The sequence below is a fragment of the Antechinus flavipes genome, chromosome 5 (assembly GCF_016432865.1).
Source record: "Antechinus flavipes isolate AdamAnt ecotype Samford, QLD, Australia chromosome 5, AdamAnt_v2, whole genome shotgun sequence".
Taxonomy (NCBI): domain Eukaryota; kingdom Metazoa; phylum Chordata; class Mammalia; order Dasyuromorphia; family Dasyuridae; genus Antechinus; species Antechinus flavipes.
In genome coordinates, this window is record NC_067402.1 from 178,364,371 (window position 1) to 178,389,918 (window position 25,548).

Sequence of the window (25,548 nt, forward strand, 5' to 3'; positions counted from 1 at the left end):
ATCTTCCTGATGGCTGAACCCGCTCCCTCAGCGAGCCAATCGCGAAGGATCTTGTTCCATGTCGTAGGCTTTGATCCTCCCCTTAGGACAGCCTCCGAGGAGGATTCTTCTTCTGATTGGTTGAAAAGATTGAAACAATGATCGTGCGCCGTCGCGTTTGCTTGAGAAGAAGACTTCCGGCGGAGGGAAACTACTTTATACCACTGAGGGTAAGTAACTGGCTTGGGAATGGAGGTGCTGGTCTCCGGGTCAGAGCTGGTCTCTGCTGGTCGCAGGCTAGCGGGGAAAATGGCAGTGGTAAGGGTTGTTGTTTTAAACTTTTGAGGTGATGCTCCCTCTGTTAGCAACCGAGGAGATTTGGCGGGTCCTCGGTTCGTCTTTTTGCACTCTTTCCTTCCTCTCCGGGCTGGGCGGCTAGGCGGGTGACTCATTGGCTAGGCAGACCAGCCTTGGACTAGGGGAGACTGGATGTTATTGGAAGAAGCCTCCTCTGGGCCACCCGAATCTTTTGGGAAGGTCACGTTTTTGTGTTCCCCTCTGTAGGCTTCTTTGGGAAGGAAAGTTGCGTGTCTTTCACTTTAGGCACAATTTTAAGAGCTCAGGGCAAGTTGTAAGATCTGTCAAGTTGTTTTTGTTGTTTTTTTAAATCAAGCTACTACCGATTCGTAAATGCACAACTTGGAGGTGATACGTTATCTTCATTATTTTACTAAGTCTAGATAACCAGTTAAACAATCAAGATCTGATATGTCATGTTCGTCACTTAAAAAACAAAATTAACCGTTGGCACACTTTTAGATGAAACCCTTCCTCCCTCCTTCTACATTAAATTCTCACGTAACGATCACTTAAACAGACTATATAATTGGTGTATGCAGCACTCCTGCATTCTCCCACCTGTTTTACAGTAGGAGGAAAATACATTTCTTTATTTGTTTTCACTCACATTTACTGTGGTTTTATTATGTCTGTCCTGTGCAATTGACCCCCAAATTTACATATCTATCCTTTATATCTTTTCTGAGTTCCAATCCCTTATCTCTAACTGCTTGCTAGTTATCTCCATGTGGATAGTCATCTCATATTATAGTCACCTCAAATTCACTTTGTCTAAAGCATTTTTTCCCACCTAACCCAGGACTCTAACCTGTCAAGATCTTTTTGAATCCCGACTTTGCTATTCAGTTTGTTAATTATTCGTCCCAGATTTGTGTCATAGTAGATTTGATAAGCATGCTGTTTAAGTTGTTAAAAACGATAGGGTCAACCATATATCTAAAGACCTTAGTGGAACCGTTAATCTTTAGTTTTTTTGGGTCTAGTAATCCAACTAATTTTGAATCCATCTGACTGTACTATTTGTCTGGCCTACAATTTCATCTTCTCTGTAAGAATAGTATGAGAAATCTTTAAATTATTTGCTAAAATTTAGGTTAACTTTATCGAGTGTTTGCTTGACTACTATTTCAGTAAGTCTGTCAAAAAAGGAGCTGACATTTGCATATTATGACCTTTTAAAATGAAACTATCAACTATTTGTGATTACTTCTTACTTTCTTAGTTGTCCACTAACCATCTCTTTTATGAAACATTCTAGAATTTTTCCAGGTTACCAAAGTCAAGATCACTGGCTTATAGTTTATAGGCTCCACTTTCTTCCCCTTAAAAAAAACAAACATTTTATTTTTTCCAATCGTGTGGTCTCTTTCCCCTTGTGTACAATGTTTTCATAAGTCATCAGTTGTGTTCAGCACTCAAATCTACCAATTATTTCAGAACCAAATTTCTTCTTCCCTCCAGACTTTGGGTTATGAATATATCAAGGGCATTTAGGTGCTCTCTTATCTCCTTACATATCTTAAATATGTATTTTTATTAGTGATATTTATCCCATTCATTCCAGTTCAGAAAGCATTTTTCTTGTCAATATCTTCCCTGTGGAGTCCCATACCATTTTTGATCCTTGTATTTTCCTAAGTATTTTATCAACTTGTGATTTTTCTTGGTGTGGCAATCCTCTCTGATATTGATCATAACTTATTTGTAACTTTTAAACACAGGAAATTAAGTGATTTGCCTATGAGCACACACTCATAAATGAGAAATGGTTCTTGAACCCAAATCTTCCTGACTTAGAATTCAGGAGTCTGTCATTATGCTTGCTGCCTTTCTACTTAAAAAAAAAAAAAATCCCAAGGAAACAACAAAAACTAACTTTGAAAACATCAGTTCCAAAAGAGGCACTTAGATTGACATAGAAGAATTCTGATATTTGTTAGTGGAGCAGAGCTAAGGGTATATGTGATAATGTGTGTAGAAAACTTCTATAAGCCTTTAACTTTCCTCAATTTTTAATTTTTTAACAATATTTTGTTTTCTGGTTTTTTTTCCTATATGTACAACTTTGCATTGAAGACACTTATTTTTAAAGCATATACTGATTAAATTTGTAAGGTCTTATTGAAGTCTTTGTAGAATTTCTCTACTTCTTCATACTTTGCATTAGGAGTTGGTGTAAATTGCAGTGGTGTTCTTGCTGGTCATTTTGCAAATGCTTCACATGACCACTACATTATTGATGAGATGACCAATGTCCTATGAAATATTTTTTTCTTGTTCTCCAATTCATGAAATATCATGAAAGAAATAATTTCTTTATTTGTCTTGCAGGGATAATCTATAAACAACCTTTAATTTTAGTTAAAATTTCTTTTTGTTTTCTGGTTTTATTTGTAACAAGAATGTCAGAATCGACAGGATTCAGTTTTTTTATGTAATATGTCCTCTTGTTCATTTTGTGATTCTTAGCATTGTCTTCTTTTCTTACCACCTTACTGTATTACCACAAACTGTATTACAAAGGATTGGAATCCTTTCCAGAAGTTGAATACTTTGATGGTGGGTGGGAGATGGGATATTTCTAGTGGATAATCTTGAACATTATGGGAAATCTGGATATTTTTTCTTTCTTAATTAGACTGATTTTAATATATTGTATATTTTGTTTTTAACAAAACATGTTTTTCATTTGCAGTACAAGCCTGCAGTACAAGCCTATGGAAACATCTTTTATTGTAGACTAATTTGCCATATCCACAGTTAAGTACCTCATTATAATTAAAAAGGTCTAACAAAATTGTCTCTATCCAGACAAATATACTGGAGTCTTTGATTATTTGTAGGCAACTATAGTTTGGTCTTTAGTAGGAAGAGAGAATAGTAATTTCAGGTGGTGACTGGGAAAGTATAGTCGTTGAGAAATGTTTTGGAGAAGGGAAGATGATTATCTTACATCTTCACTACTGGCAAATGACTTCTCGGCTGGTGTGGCATTTTTTTTTCTTTCTTTCTTTCTTTTTTTTTTTTTTGTAAGCTTTTCTTTTCCCCAGTTACATGTAAAACAGTTCTTTTTGGTTATACATGTACATTCATTTTTTACATATTTCCATATCATGTTGGAGAAAAAAATCAGAATAAAAGGGAAAAACCAAGAGAAAAAAAAGGTGAAAATACTATGTTCTGAAATACATTCAGTCTTCACAGTTCTCTCTCTGGATGCGAATGGCATTTTCCATCCAAAGTTTATTGGGATTGCTTTGGACCGCTAAAATGCTAAGAAGAATCAAGTCTGTCATAGTTGATCATTGCACAATCCTGCTGTTGCTGTGTACAATGTTTTCCTGGTTATGCTTGTTTTACTCGGCATCAATTCATGTAACTCTTTCCAGGCCTTTGTAAAGTCAGCTTGTTCATCATTTTTTCGAGAACAATAATGTTTCATTAGTTTCATGTATCTTAAATATTCAGCCATTCCTCAATTGATGGGATATACTCATTTTTCAATTCTTTATCACTACAAAAAGAATTGCTACAAACATTTTTGTATATGTGGGTTCTTTTCCCTCTTTTATGATTTTTTTTTAATGCTATGGATCCAGTAGTGGTACTGCTGGATCAAATAGTGTGCAATTTTATAACCCTTTGGGCATAGTCCAAAATTGTTTGGAGTAGCATTTCTTATTTAAGTACTAATTGCAAATTAGGAATAATAAGCATTAGAAAATGAATTATTATTGAAAATAATATTAATGGAGAGAAGATAAGACTTAAAAAACTTATTGATCAGTCTTTCTCTTTTAGAAAGAACTTCAGGGATTGTTAAACAGTTTGAAAATGGAATCAGTTTCAGGTGGGTTGAAATAATTGCTTTTTTAGTTCTGTTTTATTTCTAATTTTACTTGCTTCAGATTTAAACATGCAGGAACATTTTGCTGATTACAAACAATCATCACTATCATGGATATTTGGAGAACATAAGGAGTATGGACTTGGATACAAACTTGGGTGCCCATGATAAGTGAAAAATCTGTATGAACCTGAATTCTCAGGTTTATACAATATTTCAAAAGATACATTCATGTTCTTCCTTAAAGCCCTTTTTGCTGTCCTGATAACTGGAGATAGTGTTAAAAAGAAAGTGCCTAAGTTTTAAGAACCTAGGCCTTATCCTTTTTTTTTTTTTCTTTTTTTTTAGTTTACATTATCATTATATATTGATTCAGATTCTCTGAGCATGAAAACTATTTCTGAAAAGTAAATTAAGTTGATAAGATAAGTTTTTTTTTTTTTTAGACCTATATGACTTCTTTTCATCAGCCCAATTTGTTGACTGTACATTTATTCAATATATGTTTATTAAGTTGCCTGTATCATGTTAGGTACTGGGGAATACAATGGAAAAAAAAAATAAAACCTGAGACGAACTCTTCCTTCAAGGAACTTTTTTACATTCTCTTGGGGGGGGGGAGGGAAACATGAATACAGTTAAGTAAATACAAAAGGGAGATTAAGTAATTTCACAGAAATGAGAGAGCCAGTAGCAACTGGAAGATTAGGGTGAGTCTTATGTAGAACATGTTATTTGAATTGAACCTTGAAGGAAGCTACGAATTTTGTGAACTAGAGGTAGGGAGAGAATATATTAGAATCATGAAGCACAGTTTGTGCAAAGGTACAGAAATGGGGATGTGGAATGGTAAATAATGGGGAACAAGTAGACAGTCTTGTTAGGCATTAATATGACAAAGAGTCTATGAATATACAATAACTCTGGAAAGGTAGGCTGGAGCCAGATTGTGAAGGACTCTGAATGACAAATGGAAGTATTTTATCCTAGAGGTAAATAAGTGCATCTGGAACTTTTTGAGAAGAATAATGAGGTGGTCACACCTGTATTTTTAGGACTATCAATTTGTAAGCTCTTTGGAGAGGGAAGAAACTAATTAGACTATTGCAATAGTCTAGGTCTAAAGAAAAGGCATATATATATATATAAACTATCATGGTGATCAAGTAAGTGGAGGGTTGTCATGGGTAGGTGGAATGATGGTACCCTCAGTCAGAAATGGGAAGATGTTAGAAGGAAGGGGTCATATATAACCACAGATAATGAATTTAGTTTTAGAATTGTTGAGTTTAAGATATATGGTGATTGATAAGTATTTGGAATGTGGGTTTAGAGCTCCTCAGAAAAGTTAAGGCTATATGTTAAAATCTGAGGGTTATCTGTGTAAAAATAATAGTTGAATGTAAGTGAACTCTAAGGTCATTAGTGTAATAGAAAACGTGGCCAAGGTAGCTACATATAGGGGTTGTGACATGGATTGTGATTCAGCAAAGGAGACTGAGTAATTAATAAAGAAGAAAAAGAATCAGGAGAAATAAGTATCATAAAAACCCAAGGAAGAAAGAATATCTAGGAAGAGAAGCATTTTGATACTATTAGGTGCTGCAGAAAAGTCAAGAAAGCTGAGAACTGAAGAGAGACTAGTTGTATCTGGCAATTAAGAGATCATTAGTAACTTTATAGAGAACAATTTCAGCTGACATCTTAGAATGGAAGTCAGATAGTAGATTAAGGATAAGAGTAGAAGAAATGAAATAATAAGTATCGATAGCTTTTTCTCAAATTGTGAGAGAAAAGAGACATGTAAGCAGATAGCTTGAAACTGGCACTACAAAGGTCATGTAAGACAATGCCCTGTTTATTTTGTAATGTAGCTATTATTATGTTGTATTCTAGTCATATGTTATCCATTTAATAACAGTGAAGTTGAGATTGAAATAAAACTAAGACATTACTTTGTATGCCTTTATTTTGATACTTTTTAGGGATATTTTTTAATAGCTTCCCAGTTGTCAATTGAATGAAGTATTATGGGAGAAACCCTTCTTTTCTGCTATTTCTTACTAACATCAATGTTCATATTGAATAGATCTATACAGGTTGGCATTTTTTTTCATTGGAGTTAACAAAAGAATAAAGAAAATTCTGGTAATACATAGTTTTTCTCTGTGCTTCTAGCACAAGGGTATAGTCATGATTCATCACTAGCATAATATATAAATACATTGATAGGAAACTTATTACAGTAGTTAGGTATGAACATTTTAAATAAACTCCCCATGTGTTAAGTTCTTGTAATTAAAATATAAATAGTCTGGAAATTCTTGATTACCTATCTCAAGTCTCATTTAAATAATTCTTCCTTTATTCTGTGGTTTATGCATCTTTGTAATAGTGCTTTTATAAACTCCATTATGGTCCTTGTGGACCTCTTTTGTTTCCTGTAGAGCTAAGTGAGGAATTAGATTCTGTCACTAGTGAACTACAAGCAATAGAAATTCAGATACAAGAACTTTTGGAAAGACAGCAAGAACTTATTCGGAAAAAGACTGCCCTAAAGAAGAAAATTAAGGAATCTCTAGAAGATTCAGGTGCTGGGGCAAGCTCAGAATTGGATTCTTCTCCTGAGGGCTGGAATAAACAAGGTTTCACTTTTTATCTTGCTAAAGTTTTTTTTTTGTGTGTGTGTGTGTGTGTGTGTGTGTGTGTGTGTATGTGTGTACACTGAAATTTAAATTGCTTTATTTAATATGATACTTTCCATTAGTCTTAGAAAGGTTATGCTGGTTGTCTCTTTCAGAGAATGGTGGAAGGGAAAGCTGGATGTGGGTTTTGGATGGTGAGAAGGGAAAGCTAGACGTGGATTTTGGATACAGTTGTATAGATCCTTGTGAATTTAGTTTTTATGACTTAGATTTTGTTATTTTTTTAAAAGATAAAATAAAATTAATTTTTATGCTTGTAGAATGTAGTTATTTTAATTAGAAGTTAGTGTTAACTAAGCTTCCTGATTGATTGTTGTTAGAAGCCTTTTAAAAATATATTTGCCTATATTCTTATAATTGAATCTTTATTTGATGAAAAAGGATCTTGCAAAACTTCAGTGATGTCATTAGAAAATCATAGATAACTTTTAGAATATTAAAGGTACAGAAAATATTGAAATCAATATATAAAAAATTTTAGGGCATATTTATCATTGTACTAAATGTCAAAAAAGTTTATTTTCTTGTGATTTTTCTTCTGAAAATGAACAGTACAGAGAAAAGTATAGCCATTTAACAGTCCTGGTTAATTGGGTTCCTGTTATTTGAGGTAAAAACAAAAGATTGATGAACATCTACTGCCTACTTTGAACAAAATATTATAGGTATTGTTATTTCTCAGTGCATCATACAACTTGTAATGAAATGTAGCTATCAGAACATTCTAAAGGAAAACAAAAAATGTTTAATTATGGTTATCATACTTAGTATGCCAATTGGAAGTTGTGATTATTCTTAGCTTTAATCTTAAAGGGGAAAAAAACCCCACAAAACTTTTCTTCTATATTTATTTCATTGATCTTGTTTGAAAGTTTCCTGAAATAGTCAAGTAGTCATAAAAATAAGTCAATATTTAAAAATTAGTTTCTCTCCAAAAATTAAAATTGTTTGTTGCAGTCATTTCATCTGAATTTTATTAATGAATACTGCATATGAAATTCTGTTTTAGAAAAACACTGATTTATGTATTTTTGTTTAAGTGTTTCAATGTATATAATTTATTTTATGTTTTTCTTATCCTAGATTTTCCATGGTCTGGAAAAGTTAAGGATGCCATGCAGAATGTCTTTAAACTGCAAAAGTTTAGGTCTCTACAGCTTGAAACTATTAATGTGACAATGGCTGGAAAGGAAGTATTTCTTGTGATGCCAACTGGAGGTGGAAAGAGCTTGTGTTATCAGTTACCAGCAGTATGTTCTGATGGTATGTGAAAGAAAAACCTAACTAAAATTGAGGGAAAGCATGGTGGTCTTTCATATTAGTTTGTAAATAGCTTTAAAATAATTTATAAATAATATACTAATTTTGCAAACTTCAAAATTTACCTATGAATTTAGTTTGTTTTTAAAAAAAATCAACTTTAGTGATTTTTTTTTTCTCTTATGAAAGTATTTTCATGTAGACCTTAAAATATAACAGTAGAAGGAAGCTAGGTAGAGTGGGTGATATTTGATCAGGACTTCGAAAACTTGAGTCTGAGTCACAGTTCTGCCACTTATTGTGTGACATTGAATAAGTCACAAAACTTTTCTAATACTTTTTTTGTCACCTACAAATTTGGAATAATGTCATTGTGGGAATTAGATGGGATACGAGAGAACTTTGAAAACTGTAAAGCACTAAATAAGTATGGGGTTATTTAAGTAATTATTATTAATCTTAATTATTAAGGAAGCTTAGTTTACACTAAACTCTAATTGGAATAACTACATTCTGCAGTAGCAGTCCTAGACTGCTACGTTAACACGGAGGTAACCCTGGCCTCTGAAAGATTATGCACAACTTCTGCAATAATTTTCAGATTTTTGCCTATTGGCCCATATTTACCTAATATTCCAATAGCACATTAAGGAAATTATGAAATTTAAAGCAGGAATATTATCTTTCAGGTTTTACACTTGTGATCTGCCCTTTGATTTCTCTTATGGAAGATCAATTAATGGTTTTAGAACAATTGGGAGTTTCAGCTACTTTACTAAATGCTTCCAGCACTAAGGTATGTTTTTGATAAGTATAAAAGGTGGATTTCTAGTCTCTTGTTCCTCGAATGCTATAAATTGGTACCTTTTAAAATTAGAATGCTATAATAATAATTAGGAATATGTACAATAAACAAATGAAAAATATTTTTTAGGCAAGATAGCCTGCTCTTATGTAGTTTCTTCTGTTTTGAGACTAAAATACATATACATTAAAAAGCATTTTTCATTTATTCTTTTTGTCATCTTCCTATGCTCACCCTTCTCTTTTACAAGATAGTTGATGAGAGTAATGCTTTTGTTTATCTAAAACCTAGCTGGATTAAAAATATCCTCTAGACCAGGGGTTCTTTGTTAATTTGATGAAGCCCATTCTTGCCTTATCTCAGTAGTGTTTTTTAGATAAGTGAAGAAAATACAAAATTTCAGTTAGAGGTTAGTGAAAATTAAGATGTGTTTTTCCCCTCATCTGAGTTCACATATTCTTTGAAATTTATCCACTGATGCCTTAGAGCCTGAAGACCCACGAATAAGAACACCTATTCTGGTATTTAGTTCATTCCTCTATCAGCCCTTCTAAAACAGGTTTTTTGTTGTTGTTATTGTTTTTTTAACATTTTTTTTTTGTATCTGATGAAGCCAAATGCCTTTTCAGAATAATATTTTTAAATGTGCAAAATAAAATGCATAGAGCTATAATAAGGGAAACCAATTGTATTGAAATAAATTTATCAAAATATTGGTGGGGTAGAGGAAGATCTCCGACCCCAAGTGGGGAACTGCTATGATAAAGGTTTTTCTTGACAAAATTAGTCTGGCTGCTGAAACGCTAAGTAAACAACATGAAGAGGCAGGGTGATAGGAAATAGTATTATGAGGTTTTTGATCTACTTTTTAAAATTTAATTTCTTTAAAAAGCCATCTTCTCATAACCTTTTACATGTCTTTCAGTTGTCATATATTATTTTATAATACATATGTTTATGTCTTATTGAGTTAGACTGTGAGCCTCAGACTGTGAAACCTGCCTTAATTCAGTCTTTGTATGTCTCAATATCCAGCACAAAGCTCATTTTAAGTATATTTATTGAAAGTATTTTATCAAGTGAAATTTTGCTGAGGATATGTTGGAAGATACTAAACTATATAATAAGGAATGTTTATACAGTATTAAATTGTAATAATTAGTAATAGTAGTTGTTGTAGTAGTAAATTATAATAGTGAATGTTTTCATTAATCATTTTAATAAAATAGATCAGTGTGTTTTTTTTTTTTTCCGATTTACTTTTTAACAGGAGCATGTGAAATGGGTTCATGCTGAAATGGTAAATAAAAACTCTAAGCTAAAGCTCATTTATGTTACTCCAGAGAAAATTGCTAAAAGCAAAATGTTTATGTCAAGACTGGAGAAAGCTTATGAAGCAGGAAGATTTACTAGAATTGCTGTAGATGAAGTTCATTGCTGTAGTCAGTGGGGACATGATTTCAGACCTGGTATGTATTATAATTATCCACTACTAAATATATACCAGAAAAATAGGTGCCTGCAATATCCTTTTGGTTGGTTTCCCTGCCATCCTTTCCCTCATTCTAGTCTATTTTCCACTTATCTGTCAAATTGATCTTCCTAAAACATAAGTTGGCCAGATCACATCCCAGTGAGTTATTAGTCCTTTATTCTTGAAGTGGATTATCTCCTGTGAGTAAACTCTGGTGGTTCTCTGTTATTTCTAGACTCAAATATAAAATACTGTTTGTATTTTAAAACTTATTATAACTTGATCTCTTCCTCCTTTTCCATATTCTTATACTTTACTCATCTCCATATACTCTACAATGATATTGGTCTGCTTACTTACAAGATTCTCTGTACATTAATGCTTTCCCTCCTTAGCTCATTTTCTAGCCTTGCAAATCTTACTTCTTCAAGAAGCCTTTCCTAATCCCATTACTTGCTAGTGCTGTTACTAGGAAAGGTCTCCAATTTATCCTTTATATATTCTTTATATATCTTGTTTACATATTATTTCCTCCATTAGATTGTGAATTCCTCAAGGGTGGGGATTGTCTTTGGCTTTTTTGTCCCTAGCACACAGTAGTTTCTGGCAGATAGTAAGTGCTTTATAAATGTTTGTTAGCTTGACTTCTGAATCCACCTCGTTATCTCTACCCAATATCTTTCCTGTTTTTATTTTTATTTTTTTTTTTAACAGAAGAGAATAGATTATTTTGAAAGAATAGGCTGTTTTGTCAGATACCTCACAAAAAATGGTTAGAAGTAAGTTGTTCCTTAGCACTTGATCTTTGATTCTGACCAAGAAGCTCTACCTGAAGAAATGGTCAAATTAAATTCTGGAAGTAAATGTTACTTATTAAAATTAGAGGCAGCTGAAGTAGTCAACTGAATAGAGAAGTTTTATATTAAGCCAGAAAAGACAATAATGTAAGTAGCATTACCTACTTCATAGAACTGTTATGAGGAAGGTGCTTTTTAGGCTCCAAAAGCACTAGAGAAATGTTGCTAATAATAGCATATACTAATTGAAATCAATAATATGTTATAATACATGACGTATTTTAATTGTTGCAGGTAGGGAAAGATATCTTTAACAAGTTTCCCCCTTCCCTCCCCTTTTTTCTTCCAGATTATAAGGCACTTGGTATCTTAAAGCGGCAGTTTCCCAATACATCATTAATTGGTTTGACAGCAACTGCTACCAATCATGTTTTGAAGGATGCTCAGAAAATTTTATGTGTTGAGAAGTGCTTTACATTTACTGCATCTTTTAATCGGCCAAATCTTTATTATGAGGCATGTAGCTTTTATGTTAATTTAATATGTAAAAAAATATGTAAAATAGACTTTTTGCATTTTTTTTTTTTACATTACAAGTACTTTTATCTATATGATTGTTCTAACTAGGGAATGAACAGATATTAAAGACAACTTTATAAATAGTCTCACAAGGCTCTAATCATACCCATAACAGAATAAAGTATCCCCTCTACAAAATACCTAATAAATTGTGTTTAGCCTTTGCCTGGACTTTTGTGAAGATCACTGCCTTCCTCTTTCCCAGGCTTCTCATTATGTTTTTGAAAAAGCTCCAATTCTTAGGAAGTTCTTCCTTAAATCAAGCCAAAGTCATCTTTAGAATAGTTTCAGTTAAGTAATGGGATTGAAAGCAAGATGAGAAGCGATTGAAAAGTGAGATTGATATCTTAGAAATAATGGAGGTAGTGAGTGTAGAAAGCTTTTGTGGGGGCGAATTTGACTTTGAAAGGGTAAAAAGATGATTGAGGGAATGGAAGGTCAAATGAAGTTTTTTATTTATTCATTTTTAAGAACTGGAAAAGACCTGGATATTTTTGTAGCAGCTGGGAAGGAATTAGTAGATGAAGAGAGTTTTAAAAATAAGAGAGGGAGAGAAGAAATGAGTATTGTCTATTTTATAGACCTTATAACTAAGGATAAAAGAATGGAAAATAATGAAGAAGAGTGACTTTATTCAGGAAATGTTACCTATAATTTGTTTATTTATATGCAGACAGTTAAAGTTATGGGCTTTTTTGATGGGCTTTTTTCTTAGATTTTTTTTTCCTATGTATTTCTGGGCAATTCTACTTCTGTTTATCCTACATTGAAGCTATTCTCTATGGTAGCTATAGCTTGTTGTATAAAGAAAATAAGTTTTTTCCATGCCCTTCCCTTTTTAGTTTAAAGCTCTTTTTTTTTTAAGGCTTGTAAGACTCCATGCAAATACCAGCCCTTGTGAGGTAAACTGAATTCCTCATTAGGATCTCATTATTTCTGTATTTTAAGTTGCAGCCTATAAATGTGTATACCTCTTGTATTTTATAATCATTTATTAGGTTAAAACAGACCTTGTGTTTTGCAAAGGATTATCATCTGAGATTAGCTTCTATTAGGAAATGCAGAAATAGGAGAAATTCAAGTGTATATAATTTAGATATTTTCTACTTTTGGGAGACAAGTAAGTACTTTATAATGAGACCTCAAGTAATATAATAGAATGGTTATTCTTGGCTGAAGTCTGAATTTTTAAATAGTTCCCTGTTTGGCTTTTGATTATACATTATACTTTAGCCTACATTGAGACAACTAAAATACCAATTAGAGATCCTACTCTATTTTTCATTATTTTAAGGTTAGTCTTAATAGATTAAATGTAGGTTTATTTACCCAAGCAGTGATTTCTTACAGGATTTTATGGTTGAATGTATGTGACATCCCAAATTTCATAACTGGCTCTCTCTCGTGATAAATTGCAAAAAAAAAAAAAAAAAAAAAAAAATCATTATCTAAAATCAAAATCCAGAGGGTGACAGGAGAGAGCCATGTAAGGTGAATGGAGGAGCACTATGGATACTGTGTTTATGAAAATTTAGGAAGAAAGATGTACTCTAATCAGGGTGATAATTTGATTATTGTTACTAGTTTATTTTTAAAAGGTAATGGATTTTCTAGGTTCGGCAGAAGCCCTCGAACACTGATGATTTCATTGAAGATATTGTGAAGCTCATTAATGGAAGATACAAAGGACAGTCTGGTAATATAGGAAAAAATAACAACTTTGAAGACTTAGAAATGCCTTCCCTATAAAAAGTGGTAACTGAAGTTAGTTGTTTACTCATTGGAAATTTAATAGATTGTAGTTTTTGATATAATGTGTTTTCTGTAAACTTAGAATGTGATTATATGGTCTACCTAGCTTAGTCATAAATTTTAGAAGGTATATATAGAATTGTTTGCATATATCTTTTGTTTATAGAAAATTAGTTTCAGCTAATTTATTTGGTTTCTTTATGTGAATTATAATTAACAAACATTTATTGAACATATAGTTTATGTATATTCCATTTACTAGTGCATAAGAATGTTTAAGATAGTTCATGTCCTCAGAGGACGTATTCAAATTTCAGAAGTGGGGTGTAGTCATAAAAAGATAAAAAGTAATACAGAGTAGTTTTTTTGACTGCCAAATGAATTATATTGATGAATGCAACAACAGTTCTGAGAAGGAAAAAATGTATGTTTAAAGGCTGGGATAATTAGGGAAAGCTTCACAGAAGAGATGCTTTTATCCTGGAACTTAAAATAAAATTTAGAACTTATGTTTTTAGAAAGCAAAGATAAATCCCAACATGTAACAGAGAAAACAGAGCCCCAAAAGAGCAATAGCAGTTAATGGACTATTATAATAGTTGTATGAGGATATAAGATCCTGATTGAGGTAGTATTAGAGAGAGATGGAAGAGAAAGACTTGAATCTGGACAGGGCCAGTAATGATTAAGGGGGAGCAGGAGGATGGGAATATTGGTTTCCAAGGAGAGAAAGTTTAGAAAGGATTCCACTGTATTTTATCGTGTAAAACTTTTACAGTTTTGATTATTCCATATTAATAATGTAGCTTTGTTATATCAGAAACTAAAAGTATTCATTCTTCCAAATGCTTCACCTGTATGTTGTCTGCAATATCAGTTATCCTTTATACTAGTTTCTTCCTTTAAATTCATCATGCAGCTAATATTATTTTAGCTTTTAGAAGCTCAGGAATGGGAATAAGGGAAATAAAACAGACTCAGTTCTCCTTTTTTTTTTTTTTTTTTTTTTGGTGAGCAGATAAGTAAAGTTGGGGACTTTTTTTCAAACATTAAAATATAGCTTTGGGCTTCTTCATAGTTGTCCTTTAGCTGATATATAGTTTTAATATGTCAGAATCTTTTGTAAATTTCCTTTTGACAAATTTGCTTTTTTCCAGACAAATGGGCATTTGTAATAAAAAAAATTTGTATTTTTACATAGGAATCATATACTGTTTTTCCCAAAAGGACTCTGAGCAAGTCACAGTTAGTTTACAGAAGCTAGGAATTCAAGCAGGTGCTTACCATGCAAATATGGAACCAAAAGACAAGACTGCTGTTCACAAAAAATGGTCAGCAAATAAAATTCAGGTTAAGTAGATATTTATTAATAGAAACATTCATGGACTTTGAAAATAATCATAATTTTATCTAATAATTAAATTGCTGGGAATATTTCAGGTAGTAGTGGCAACAGTTGCCTTTGGAATGGGAATTGATAAACCAGATGTGAGATTTGTTATTCATCATTCAATGAGCAAGTCTATGGAGAATTATTACCAAGAGAGTGGACGTGCAGGTATCATAAAATTTGTATATCTAAGAGCATTGTGCTTAATATAGATATAATACATACCAAAATATTTTATTATACTTCTTTAATTCTTAATTCAAGAGAGAATTTAAAAAAAATTGGGGAGAGGGCTTTTGTATCCAGGATTACTTGGAATTACAGAAAATTTCAGCATATGTATTTGGCTTATTGTTTCATTTTTGTATTTATAAATTCCTTCATCCTTAATTTGTTAAGAAAAATTCTTTTACTATCTTTCCTATTTTATTTTTAGCTGTTAATATGTAATTTATATTTTATACTTAATAATGTCACTTATTATTAAGTATCAGTTTTATTTATTTGATGCTAACTATGTAGATCGCCCATCACACATATATGGGAAATTTTTAGCTGTTCAGGTCTTCTTTCCACTTGTCAGTTTTCTTTCATTAAAGTATTTTTTCATGCTTGGACTAAAAGGAGTTGTGTTTAATTTGATATTAAGAGTAAAATGTCTATCTAATATATCATAGGTCGAGATGATCTGAAAGCTGACTGTATTTTATATTCTGGTTTTGGAGACATATTCAGAATAAGTACAATGGTGGTGATGGAAAATGTAGGTCAACAGAAACTTTATGAAATGGTGTCCTACTGCCATAATATGCACAAGTAAGTTTTATTTTTACATTTATATTTACATTGAATATATGTATATGTATGTATATTTTTAATAATTTATTGCTCTTCTGTGTCAGGCCCTTTGGGAACCTTTGTGGATATAAAGAAAAATGAAACAAGTCCTGCCCTTAGGAACTTACAAACCATCAGACAATTTTATATAATTTAAAAAGTTTTAATGTTACTTTTATAAAAGAATTGTATACATCTGAATGAAATTGTCCAGTGAGATAGATTGTAAAGTAGAAAGCAATATACAATTATCTATGAGTATGTATGTAAAGGACCAAATTAATTTGTTCCTTATTAAATTCTGTTTAGTTCTCATTTTACCTCTTATACGTGTGTGATGATTAACAGCTGCAGGGATTATGTCTTATCTATATTCCAGTTGGCCTTTTATATATATATGCATGCATAGATAGATAGATATTAGATAGAAGTATATGTATTCATTTTTCCATTTCCGGCATGTGAACTCAAAAGCAAAAATTGTTTGGACCTTTATTACATGACTTACAGCTCATTTCTCTTTCTGTATACTATTCAGACAATTGAGATCAATAATGCTGTCCTGCTAATTATACTGAAATTGTCTACAGAGAATTAGAGGCAGTGCATTTCTGTGGAATGTTTTGCCTAGTACTCAAATATATTTGCTGCCCTAACATCAACTGCAGATTTCACCATAATTCAGGGCTAAAAATTTCTGTATGAAATTTTTATACAGAGGTCATAATTCCAGATCACTTTTTTAATTCAGAGAAGCTTTTTTAGAGCTATACCATGCAAAAAATTACTTTCATTTGATTGCTGAGCTCATCATGTTTGATTGCACTTTTAAGTTAAGTTTAAGTAAATGAGCTCAAAAAGATCTGAAAATATTTGCATACGTTTTTGAATTTTATTTAAGTAAAACTAGTTTTTCCACTAGTCAGAATTATAGATGTGTTTATAAATCATTGGAACAAAGTCCTGAACTGAATAATAGTAGGTTTGAATTTTTGATATTCCATGGGAGGTTTTTTCCTGCTATATACAATACTCTGAGAAAGATGAGAGGAAATTTTGTTAAAACTTAGTGGTCCCAATAAATCATTGTTTTAGTTGTTTTCAGTTATGTCTACTCCTTGTGACCATTTGGGGTTTTCTTGGCAAAGATACTGGAGTAGTTTGCCATTTCCTTCTACAATGCATTTTATAGATGATAAAACCTGAAGTAAATGGGATTGTGATTTGCCCAGGATTATTGTTATTATCTGAAGAAACGCTGGATTTGAACTCAGGTTTTCATGACTTCCAGGTGTGATACCATATCCATTCTGCTACCTAATTGCCCCCCTCACCATTCCCTTCTCCCTGAGCAAATCATACCTGAGCTTTTAGAACTCAATTTTTGACATCAGAGATCTAGCAAAAAAATTAACTTTTTTGGGTTATCCCTTCATCTCTTTCGATCTTAGTTTTCTAGTAAAGTGGGAGATTATATTTCTCCAAGTAGAACATAAGCTTCTTGAGCTCAGACTGTTCATTTTTGTTTTTGTATCCCCAGTACTTAGCCTATGCTTAGCATATAGTAGGCACCTAATAGTTGCTTTTTGCACATTGCTTTTATTTTCAAAACATATGCAAGGATAGTTTTTCAACATTGACCCTTGCAAAACCTTGTGATTCAATTTCCCTCTTCCCCTTTCCCCCACCTTCCTTCCCTAAATGGCAAGTAACATGATGACAATTTAAAACAAAAGATACATGTTTTAAAATTTATCACCTTACACTTTGAAATATGTTTGATTAGTAATCATTAAGCTGTTGTCTAATCTGCTTATCAGTTATCTTTCTACTCTGTTTTTAGATGTCGCCGAATGCTTATAGCTCAACATTTTGATGAAGTGTGGAATTCAGCAGCTTGCAACAAAATGTGTGATAACTGCTGTAAAGACATTTGTGAGTTCATTGTGGATTTTTTATTATTAAACTGTGTAACATGATTTGAACTTAGGACTGCATACAGCAAACATTTCTAGAACATGAGGACTTTAGTAAGGCTGTGTTCTAATAGAGACTTTTGCTCTAGAAAATTTAATAGTAGGCAAAAACTAAGTTTTAAAGAAAATTGAAGAAAGGGTATCAGTGATAATGATGTTCAGAAACTGATTAAATTTAATGTCCTTCCAAAATTGGAAGTGAGACTGAGCATCTTAAGATGAATTTTAAGGAAAATTATCTGAAGAATAGAAATAACAAGTAGGCATGGAGGTTATCACTTACTTATCTACAGTCACTGAAGAGCAAAGGCAAAAATAGATAAAAACTAGGGAGCTCTTTCTAATTATTAATATATATTAATATATCTAATTATTAATAATATAACCCAACTATTAACACATTATTAATATGTCTAATTATTAATATTTAATATAACAACCCAACATATTAATCTATTAATATCCAAATATTAATATGTTAATATAAGCCAATATTTTAAATCTTTTTTTTTTTAGATATTCCAATATTTATTTACTCTATATGGATATTTCTTCCTTTGTAGCATTTGAAAAGAAGAATGTTACTGACTACTGCAGAGATTTAATCAAGATACTGAAACATGCTGAAAAACTAAATGAAAAGTTAACGCCATTGAAACTTATTGATGCCTGGATGGGAAAGGGTGTAGCAAAATTGAGAGTGTCTGATATTGTTTCCCCTAAACTTCCACGTGATGAATTGGAGAAAATTATTGTTCACTTCATCCTACAACAATATCTCAAGTATAAAACAAATTTTTTTCTGGTATACTTTTTCTTCTAACTGGTTTAGTTAAAGTTGCTATGAAAGATTATTTGAAGAACAAATTTAAAATATTCATAACTGGATTTTTATTTCTAAAAAAATTTCTTTGGAAATTAAAAAAATCATTACAGGTTACTTTTATAAAGTATTTGTCATCACGTAATATAATGCTTTCATATATATATTTATTACTTCTGTGATGCATTCAAATGTTTTATGATTGTGGACTTTTTCTTCCACAGAGAAGACTTCAGTTTTACAGCATATGCTACTATTTCATATTTGAAAATAGGCCCTAAAGCTCATCTTCTGAACAATGAAGAACATATCATTACCATGAAAGTAAAGAAAGGCACAAAGGGATTTTTCAAGGTATTGTAAACAAGCTTAACATTCTTATTAAAAATATACATTCCTCTTATGCATAGGGACTATTTATTATAAGGTCTAGAAGGACAGAGCATTTCTTATTTTCTTCCCTAGATTTTAGTCCAGTGCTTAGTGAAGATTTCTTTACCTTATTAACAAAATACTATTTGAGGCTTAGAAGACAAAACTTCATTTGGAAGATCTAATAGCCCATTGTTTTGTTTAACTTATACTGAAGTTCGAAGACCTATTTTAGTTTTCTGTAAAGCCTCTGAGTGAACCGGTTGCCAGTTATTGTATGTTTTACAATCTTTAGCTATCTTCAGATAACTTAATTCCCAAATGTACTGCTAATAAGATCAGCATAATTGAGTGGCACCTATGTATGTAATTGGGATACTGAATAACACTTTTTAAAAATACCTTTGTTAGTCTGCTTTGAGAGGTAATATTTCTATGTATTAATGATACAAAAAGTTTCATTATGTATTAACTGCAATTTTTTAAGATAAAACATTGAATTTTTACCAGTATTATTTTCTGGATCTACAGGTTGAATTACCTCAGGTTTCTAATTCTGAAGCAGAGAGAAAGATGGAAGAAAAATATTCTGGTAACTTCCAGAATAAAGATGTAAAGACGTGTGGAAATATGCTTAAACGGCCTCATTCAGAGAATACAAAGGCAAAGAAAAGGAAGCTAGATAACTCAGTTGACTAAATTTTCTAAAAGAAGCAAAGTTAGGATCACCTCAACAAAATTAATTTTTGGATTGTTTCATCGTATGTACATGGAGTTACATTTTCAAATTTTAAGCAGTTTTTGCATGAATGGTTTTTGTATTTTTTGAAATACTGCTGATTTAAGATTATGAAACAAACACGATATAGAAAACAGAAAAACATCCAATAAAATGAAGTACAAAAAAAGTGAAGTTTTAAGGAGAATGTTGAATGTCCTAAATATACATAGGTTATTCAGTTGCCATAGCTGGTAAATATACCTGTAAAAAATACAGCTATTATTTTTAATAAAGCAACACTCTAAAGGTAGATTAAAATCAGTATAGTGGCTGAAAAAAACTGCCTCTGGAGTCAAGAGAATCTGGATAAAAATAACATTTATATTGCCTCCCTGTATGACCTTGGGCAAGTCATTTAAACTTCCACTAGTCTCTCAGTTCCCTCACGTATAAAATGAAAGGAAATTAGACTAGATTAATGGCATCAAACCCAAATAGAAAGGGGGCCACTCAATTGTATATAAAACTTTTAAGTATATATTGACTTGGAAAACTACATATTAACATTATGCTTTATCATATTTTTTATTTTGTTTAATATTTCCCAATTACATTTTAATCTGGCTTGGACCATATGCATCTTTTTCCTGTTTACAAATTCAAAGATAATAGGTACTTCCTTATAAATATCAAGAGAGGCACCACAACTTTTGTTGCTATTTAGGTAAAGGTGAAAATATAACAGAATTCCATTATGACTTAGAGTAGCTAAATATTAAAAGTTAAGGTATTCGTTTAAAAACTTTTAAATGGCACTATTTAAATAACATTTTTCAGGTTTGGAAGGTGGTTCTTGTTTTTTTAATATATATTTGATAAGCCTCCTTATAAAAAAACCTTTCAGATAGTTTCAGCTGATTTTTAAAAGCAACTTCTTCACATCATTAGTTTTTTTAAACACATTATTGTGTTTAAGTCGCTAATAGATATTTGATAATGTCCAAGGTATTGAATGTCACAGTATACCAAATAAAATGCCGACAAATACCCGAGTAATCACTTTATATCTACATATAAACCAGCTAAAACACTGTACTTCTAGTTTAATGGAGGTGAAACAAATTTTTAGTTAGATGTAACATCTGTTATTTCTCTAAAAGGGGAGACTACAAGTTGTAAATATTAATTTGTTAAATTCAAAAGTGAAAGGAAAAGAATTACTAAAAGTGAGATGATTACTAAAGTAAACTTGCATTTTTGGAACAATGTTGTGGACAATCTGATTTTTCAAAAAGGGAAAGAGCAGAATTTGCAAACTACATGCCAGTGAGCTAATATTAAATATAAGCAAAACAATCCCCATCTCTGCTCATCCCTACCCTTTTTTCCTAAACAAATAAAAAGGTGCAGCTAGGTGGTACAGTGAAAGAAGCATTGGGCTTGGAATCAAGAATAATGAATTCAGTCTGAAACATTTTCTAGCTGTGTGACCCTGGCAAGTCAACCCTATTTCCTTCAGTTTCCTTATCTGTCAGCTGGGCTGGAGAAGGAAATGATGAACCACTCTTTTTGTGTCTTTGCCATTTGGGGTCAGGACGAGTCTGAACTAAAAACTGAACAATGCTATTAAAGAGAATGTTAATCATCTAGAAAAGGAAGCAAATTATCACCAAGTGCCAATATGACTTCACAAAGAATCGATTGTGCCAGATACCCAAGATTACTATAATTGCATAAACTCTCTAGCATTTTAGCAAAATCTGTGAAAAAGTTTTATGTTATTCTTATGGGCAAGGTGGAGAGTTGTAGGCTAGACAATAGTTCAAATGAGATGGTTTAAGAACTGGTTGAATGACTTGGATTCAGAGTTAATGGTTCCATATTAGTGAGTACTCCAGCAATCTGTTTGTACTTGTGTTATTCAAATTTTTTATAAATAACCTTAATAAAGGCATAGATTTTACATTTGTCATTTCTGAGTGACATGATTTCAAAAAATCTACAACAGGCTACAATTGAATAAATATGAGTACACAGTTAAAAAAAAAAATCAGTTCCACATATACCCCATTAACAGTTCCTGTGAAAGCTGTGAGTTTCAGTGGGTTAGTCATTCAATGTGAGTCTGAAATAAAGGTTGAAAAAGCTAAGAGTATCTTTGGTTGTACTGAAAGAATGTAGATGATTAGGGAAGCAATAGGTCTATTCTGCCTCTAACCAATCATTAAACATTTATTAAATGCCCACTATACATCAGGCACTGGGGACAAATTCCCTGCTTTTAAGGTGCTTACATTTTATTGGGGGAGACAATTTCTATATAATGCAAAATAAATACAAGGAATGAAGGGAGGTTGCCAGCAGCTTAATTAGGAAAGCCCTCATGTTAGAGGACCTCTGAACTAACCTTTAAATGAAACTAAGGACTCTAAGAAGGGATTGTGATAGAATTTATTCTAGATTGACTAAAGACTGAAAAGCCTTAGGACTAGGAAAATCGTATTTAAAGAACAACAGGATAGCTACATTCACATGTCACAAAGAAGAGATATTAGACTTGTTTTGCAAGAGGCAAAACTAGGAATAAGTGTGCAGAAGTGGCAAATTCAAGCTTAATGTAAGGGAAAAAACTTAAAGCTATCTTAAAATGAAACAGACTGTCTTGGAAGATAGGGTTGGTTTCTATTCTTGCTCATCTTCCTTTCCCATTCTTATTCCAAGTTTTCAAGTCAAAACCAAGTGACTAGTTGTAGAATATGAATACAGAGGGGGAGTCTTATTCAGGTAGAGATTTGCCCAGATTGTCTCGAGTCTCTTCTTTTAAGAGATCCTAAGATTCTGTGTAATGTAACATAAGTATTTCCAAATTAAATTATGTGTTCAAGTTGATCAGTAATAATTCAGTATGAAAACACAAAAATTAGTTGAGCATACTTATTAATACTTTCAATTAATTTCACATCTTCACATTAAATTATTCATCATTAAGACCTTTGCAAAGTTAACTTCAGAATGTTTATCATCTAGGTTGGTAAAAATGATTCGACTTTCTGCCATGACTTGAGATTCTTCTTATTGCCAGTGGTTTAAAGTAAATTTTTTTTTTAGTCAAAATAGTCTTCTATATCAATATTTGGATCTAGTAAATCTTCTCCATATGCTGAAAGGTTCATCTGGTTTAAAATCAAATTTTCAAATGTTTCTTCTAAGTCTGTTTCACCAATCAGAATGGCTCCCATCATCCGTCCATTTTGCATGACCACTTTAACATATTCTTGTCCTTTGGTACATCTCAACATTAATTCATGATCTAAACCTAAGCCTTGGGCATTGTACTTTCCCAATAATACAACCTGAAAAGACACATAAACATTATGTTTCAATGGGCACTTAAAGTTGAAAAACCACATATTAGCAAAAAAATTAGGGGAAAAATCTATAAAATTAATTTGAAAATTCTTAGTCTCAACTGAAAAAAAAAGATTTAGTTCTAGGAGTTTTAGATATCTAAAAATCTTTTTACCATCTTAACAATTAATAAATAAATGTATGTGTGTGTGTGTGTGTGTGTGTGTGTATAAAATGTAATGGCTGGACTAAACTATATAAACAGAGGTAGGTTTCATAGAGAATGAAATACTTTAAAACTGACTTGGAGAAAAGGTCAATTTAAGGTCACAATAAATATCAATGAGACAGCACAATTAGGGATGGATATAGGATAAACTATATGAAGATAAAGTAGTATAAAGGAGGTTAATTTTTAAGGATGTTTCCAAATGAAAATATGACTTTATTTTAGAGAATGAAATAGCAGAGCCTGTAAGAGATCTACCACTTTACAGATAAGGAAATTGAAGCTTAGGGAAGTCAAATGACTTGCCCACTTCATACAATAATAAGCGTGTGTGTGTGTGTGTGTGCTCTTTACTATAAAGGATACACACACACACGTAATCTCTGTTGACTTTTGGAAAATAAAAAGTATTAAAGAAAAGTTGAAGTAAAATTATACAATTGGTAGTTTTAAAAAAGGGAGAGGGATGAATTTTAAAACAATAGGCTGAGGAATTCTACAATATGTTAAAGACAATAGTTTGTGAGAATTTAGAAAGAGGTAGTTATCATTAAGAATGAAACTATGAAGTTAAAAAGACCAGTAAAAAGTCCTAGAGAAAAGAAAATTAAGCATACTTTTCTTCTCATAGGAAGGGCAGTATGTGCCTAATACTAGGGCAAATTGGTGTATAAAGGAACATTAGGTTCCTTTTATCTGTTTTCTTCTGTCACAAATGAAGGTTTCAATTCTGAGACAGGAAAGGGATCAGGAAAGTAGTATATCCAAAAGTGCTTTATGAAAAAACAAAAAGGCATGAATAAAATGAATTTTAAAGCAAAAACTTAACATATTCTTAGGCTACATCAATAAAAAAAATAGCATCTTGAAAAAAAGAAAGAATTGCCTGCATAAACCACATATAAAAATACTATTTAATTCTGGACATCACAGTTTAGAAAAGACAAATCACCAACTGAAAATGGGCTGATTTTGAAACTTTAGTTTCCAATCATATTAAGTCTACAAAAAGGGGGAAGAGTCCACTTAGGAATGTTATACAAGGAATTCCTGTGTTTAGGAAGAGGTTGGTGTACAAGTGAATTCTAAGGTCTCTTCCAATTTAAAGTGTCTGAAGTTAATTTTAGATTGTTTAGAATGGAGCAGCTAGGAGATAGAGCACCAGCCCCTAAGTCAGAAGGACCTGAATTCAAATTTGATGTCAGAGACACTTAACACTTCTTAGCTGTGTAACCCTAAGCAAATCACTTAACCCTAATTGCCTCAGGAGAAAAAAAAAAAAAAAAGATTGTTTAGAATTAGGTAGCTTAATAAGCCAAAAGCAGATATCAACATTTTGTGTACAACAGAAAAGTCATATTTGATAACTTATTATAACAAGATACTTTACCTTATAGTTAAAAAATTTTGTTACATGAGCAAAAAGTTCAAAACAGAAATCCATATCAATAGAGTCTCCCAAAGTATCTGCAGCCATGCATTTTGCAGCATAGTTTCCCATCTGTCTAGCTTGAGTCCACAGCCTCATCTGAAAGTTGTATAATTAGAATTTTAAACATTTTGGCAGGATATAGTACAATTTATAATAGTACTTATAAAATTATCAGGTTACATTACTTTTATAAGTTTCCTTGAATGAACTAAACATAGAACTACAGTTCAGACCAAATGAATTTGCCAAAATTAAATTGCAATTGCTTTTACAAATTAAAAAGCAAACAAAATAATGTGATAAATTATTACCTCTGTTTAAAGATGCTGCAATAGCAAGAATTTATGAATTTAAGGAAATTAAATGTTAAAATTCATTAATTTTGTTAGAACAATCAGTATAGCATAGTAAAGAGCCAGCTTTGAAGCCAGGAAGTTCTGGATTTCATATCCTATTTCTGGTACTAAATGGGTAACTATGGACAATTTTTTTTTAATCTCTTGGTACTCACAGCTCACAGTTAACTCTGCAAGTTATATTAGTGCTGATCATCAGAGGAAGAAATTTCATACCAAAGGTTTCCTGACATGACACTAAGAACACACTTAACATAACTTGACTTGTATATAATAATTTTGGATGTAGGAATTTCTTTTTCTACTGCTACTGTGATATTTTCATCTTCATCAGTTCTGAACACGTTCTATCAGAACAAGATCAGTCTGGTAAGGACAAAAAGGTTGGAAAATGCCACTCATTTGTCTAATGACATCTCTAGAGTCTCCAACCCACATGGCTATGAATAAATGCCTTAGTCTGAGTCTAAGAGTTTTTAAAAAATACAGATTATTCTTCAGTCCTT

At 31.8% G+C, this 25,548-nt stretch overlaps 2 protein-coding genes across 4 annotated transcripts in view; one reads left to right on the forward strand and one right to left on the reverse strand.

Moving 5' to 3' along the window:
- The first annotated feature begins 162 nt into the window (after positions 1 to 162).
- RECQL (RecQ like helicase) lies at positions 163 to 21,640 on the forward strand. Of its 2 annotated transcripts, none has more exons than XM_051962726.1 (16): positions 163 to 209; positions 3,035 to 3,125; positions 4,141 to 4,189; positions 6,634 to 6,831; positions 7,975 to 8,154; positions 8,841 to 8,947; positions 10,227 to 10,425; positions 11,577 to 11,743; positions 13,421 to 13,502; positions 14,760 to 14,908; positions 14,999 to 15,116; positions 15,626 to 15,764; positions 17,629 to 17,720; positions 18,325 to 18,544; positions 18,809 to 18,938; positions 19,488 to 21,640. In XM_051962726.1, exons 3-16 carry the CDS (start codon positions 4,174 to 4,176, stop codon positions 19,653 to 19,655), a joined length of 1,965 nt encoding a protein of 654 aa, XP_051818686.1. In that variant the 5' UTR covers positions 163 to 209; positions 3,035 to 3,125; positions 4,141 to 4,173; the 3' UTR covers positions 19,656 to 21,640. The 2 variants fall into 2 exon arrangements, with proteins under 2 accessions (XP_051818686.1, XP_051818685.1); XM_051962725.1 differs by lacking the exon at positions 163 to 209 and adding an exon at positions 213 to 297.
- Positions 21,641 to 22,597: 957 nt separating this feature from the next.
- The window catches only part of PYROXD1 (pyridine nucleotide-disulphide oxidoreductase domain 1), a 28,549-nt gene continuing 25,598 nt past the window's right edge, over positions 22,598 to 25,548 (reverse strand). For both annotated transcript variants that reach the window (XM_051962728.1, XM_051962729.1), the window contains 2 exons: positions 24,645 to 24,782; positions 22,598 to 23,030 (listed from right to left, as the gene is read on the reverse strand). In XM_051962728.1, the coding sequence (XP_051818688.1) occupies positions 22,782 to 23,030; positions 24,645 to 24,782 (387 nt within the window). In that variant the 3' untranslated portion in view covers positions 22,598 to 22,781. The remainder of the gene's footprint in view (positions 23,031 to 24,644; positions 24,783 to 25,548) is intronic.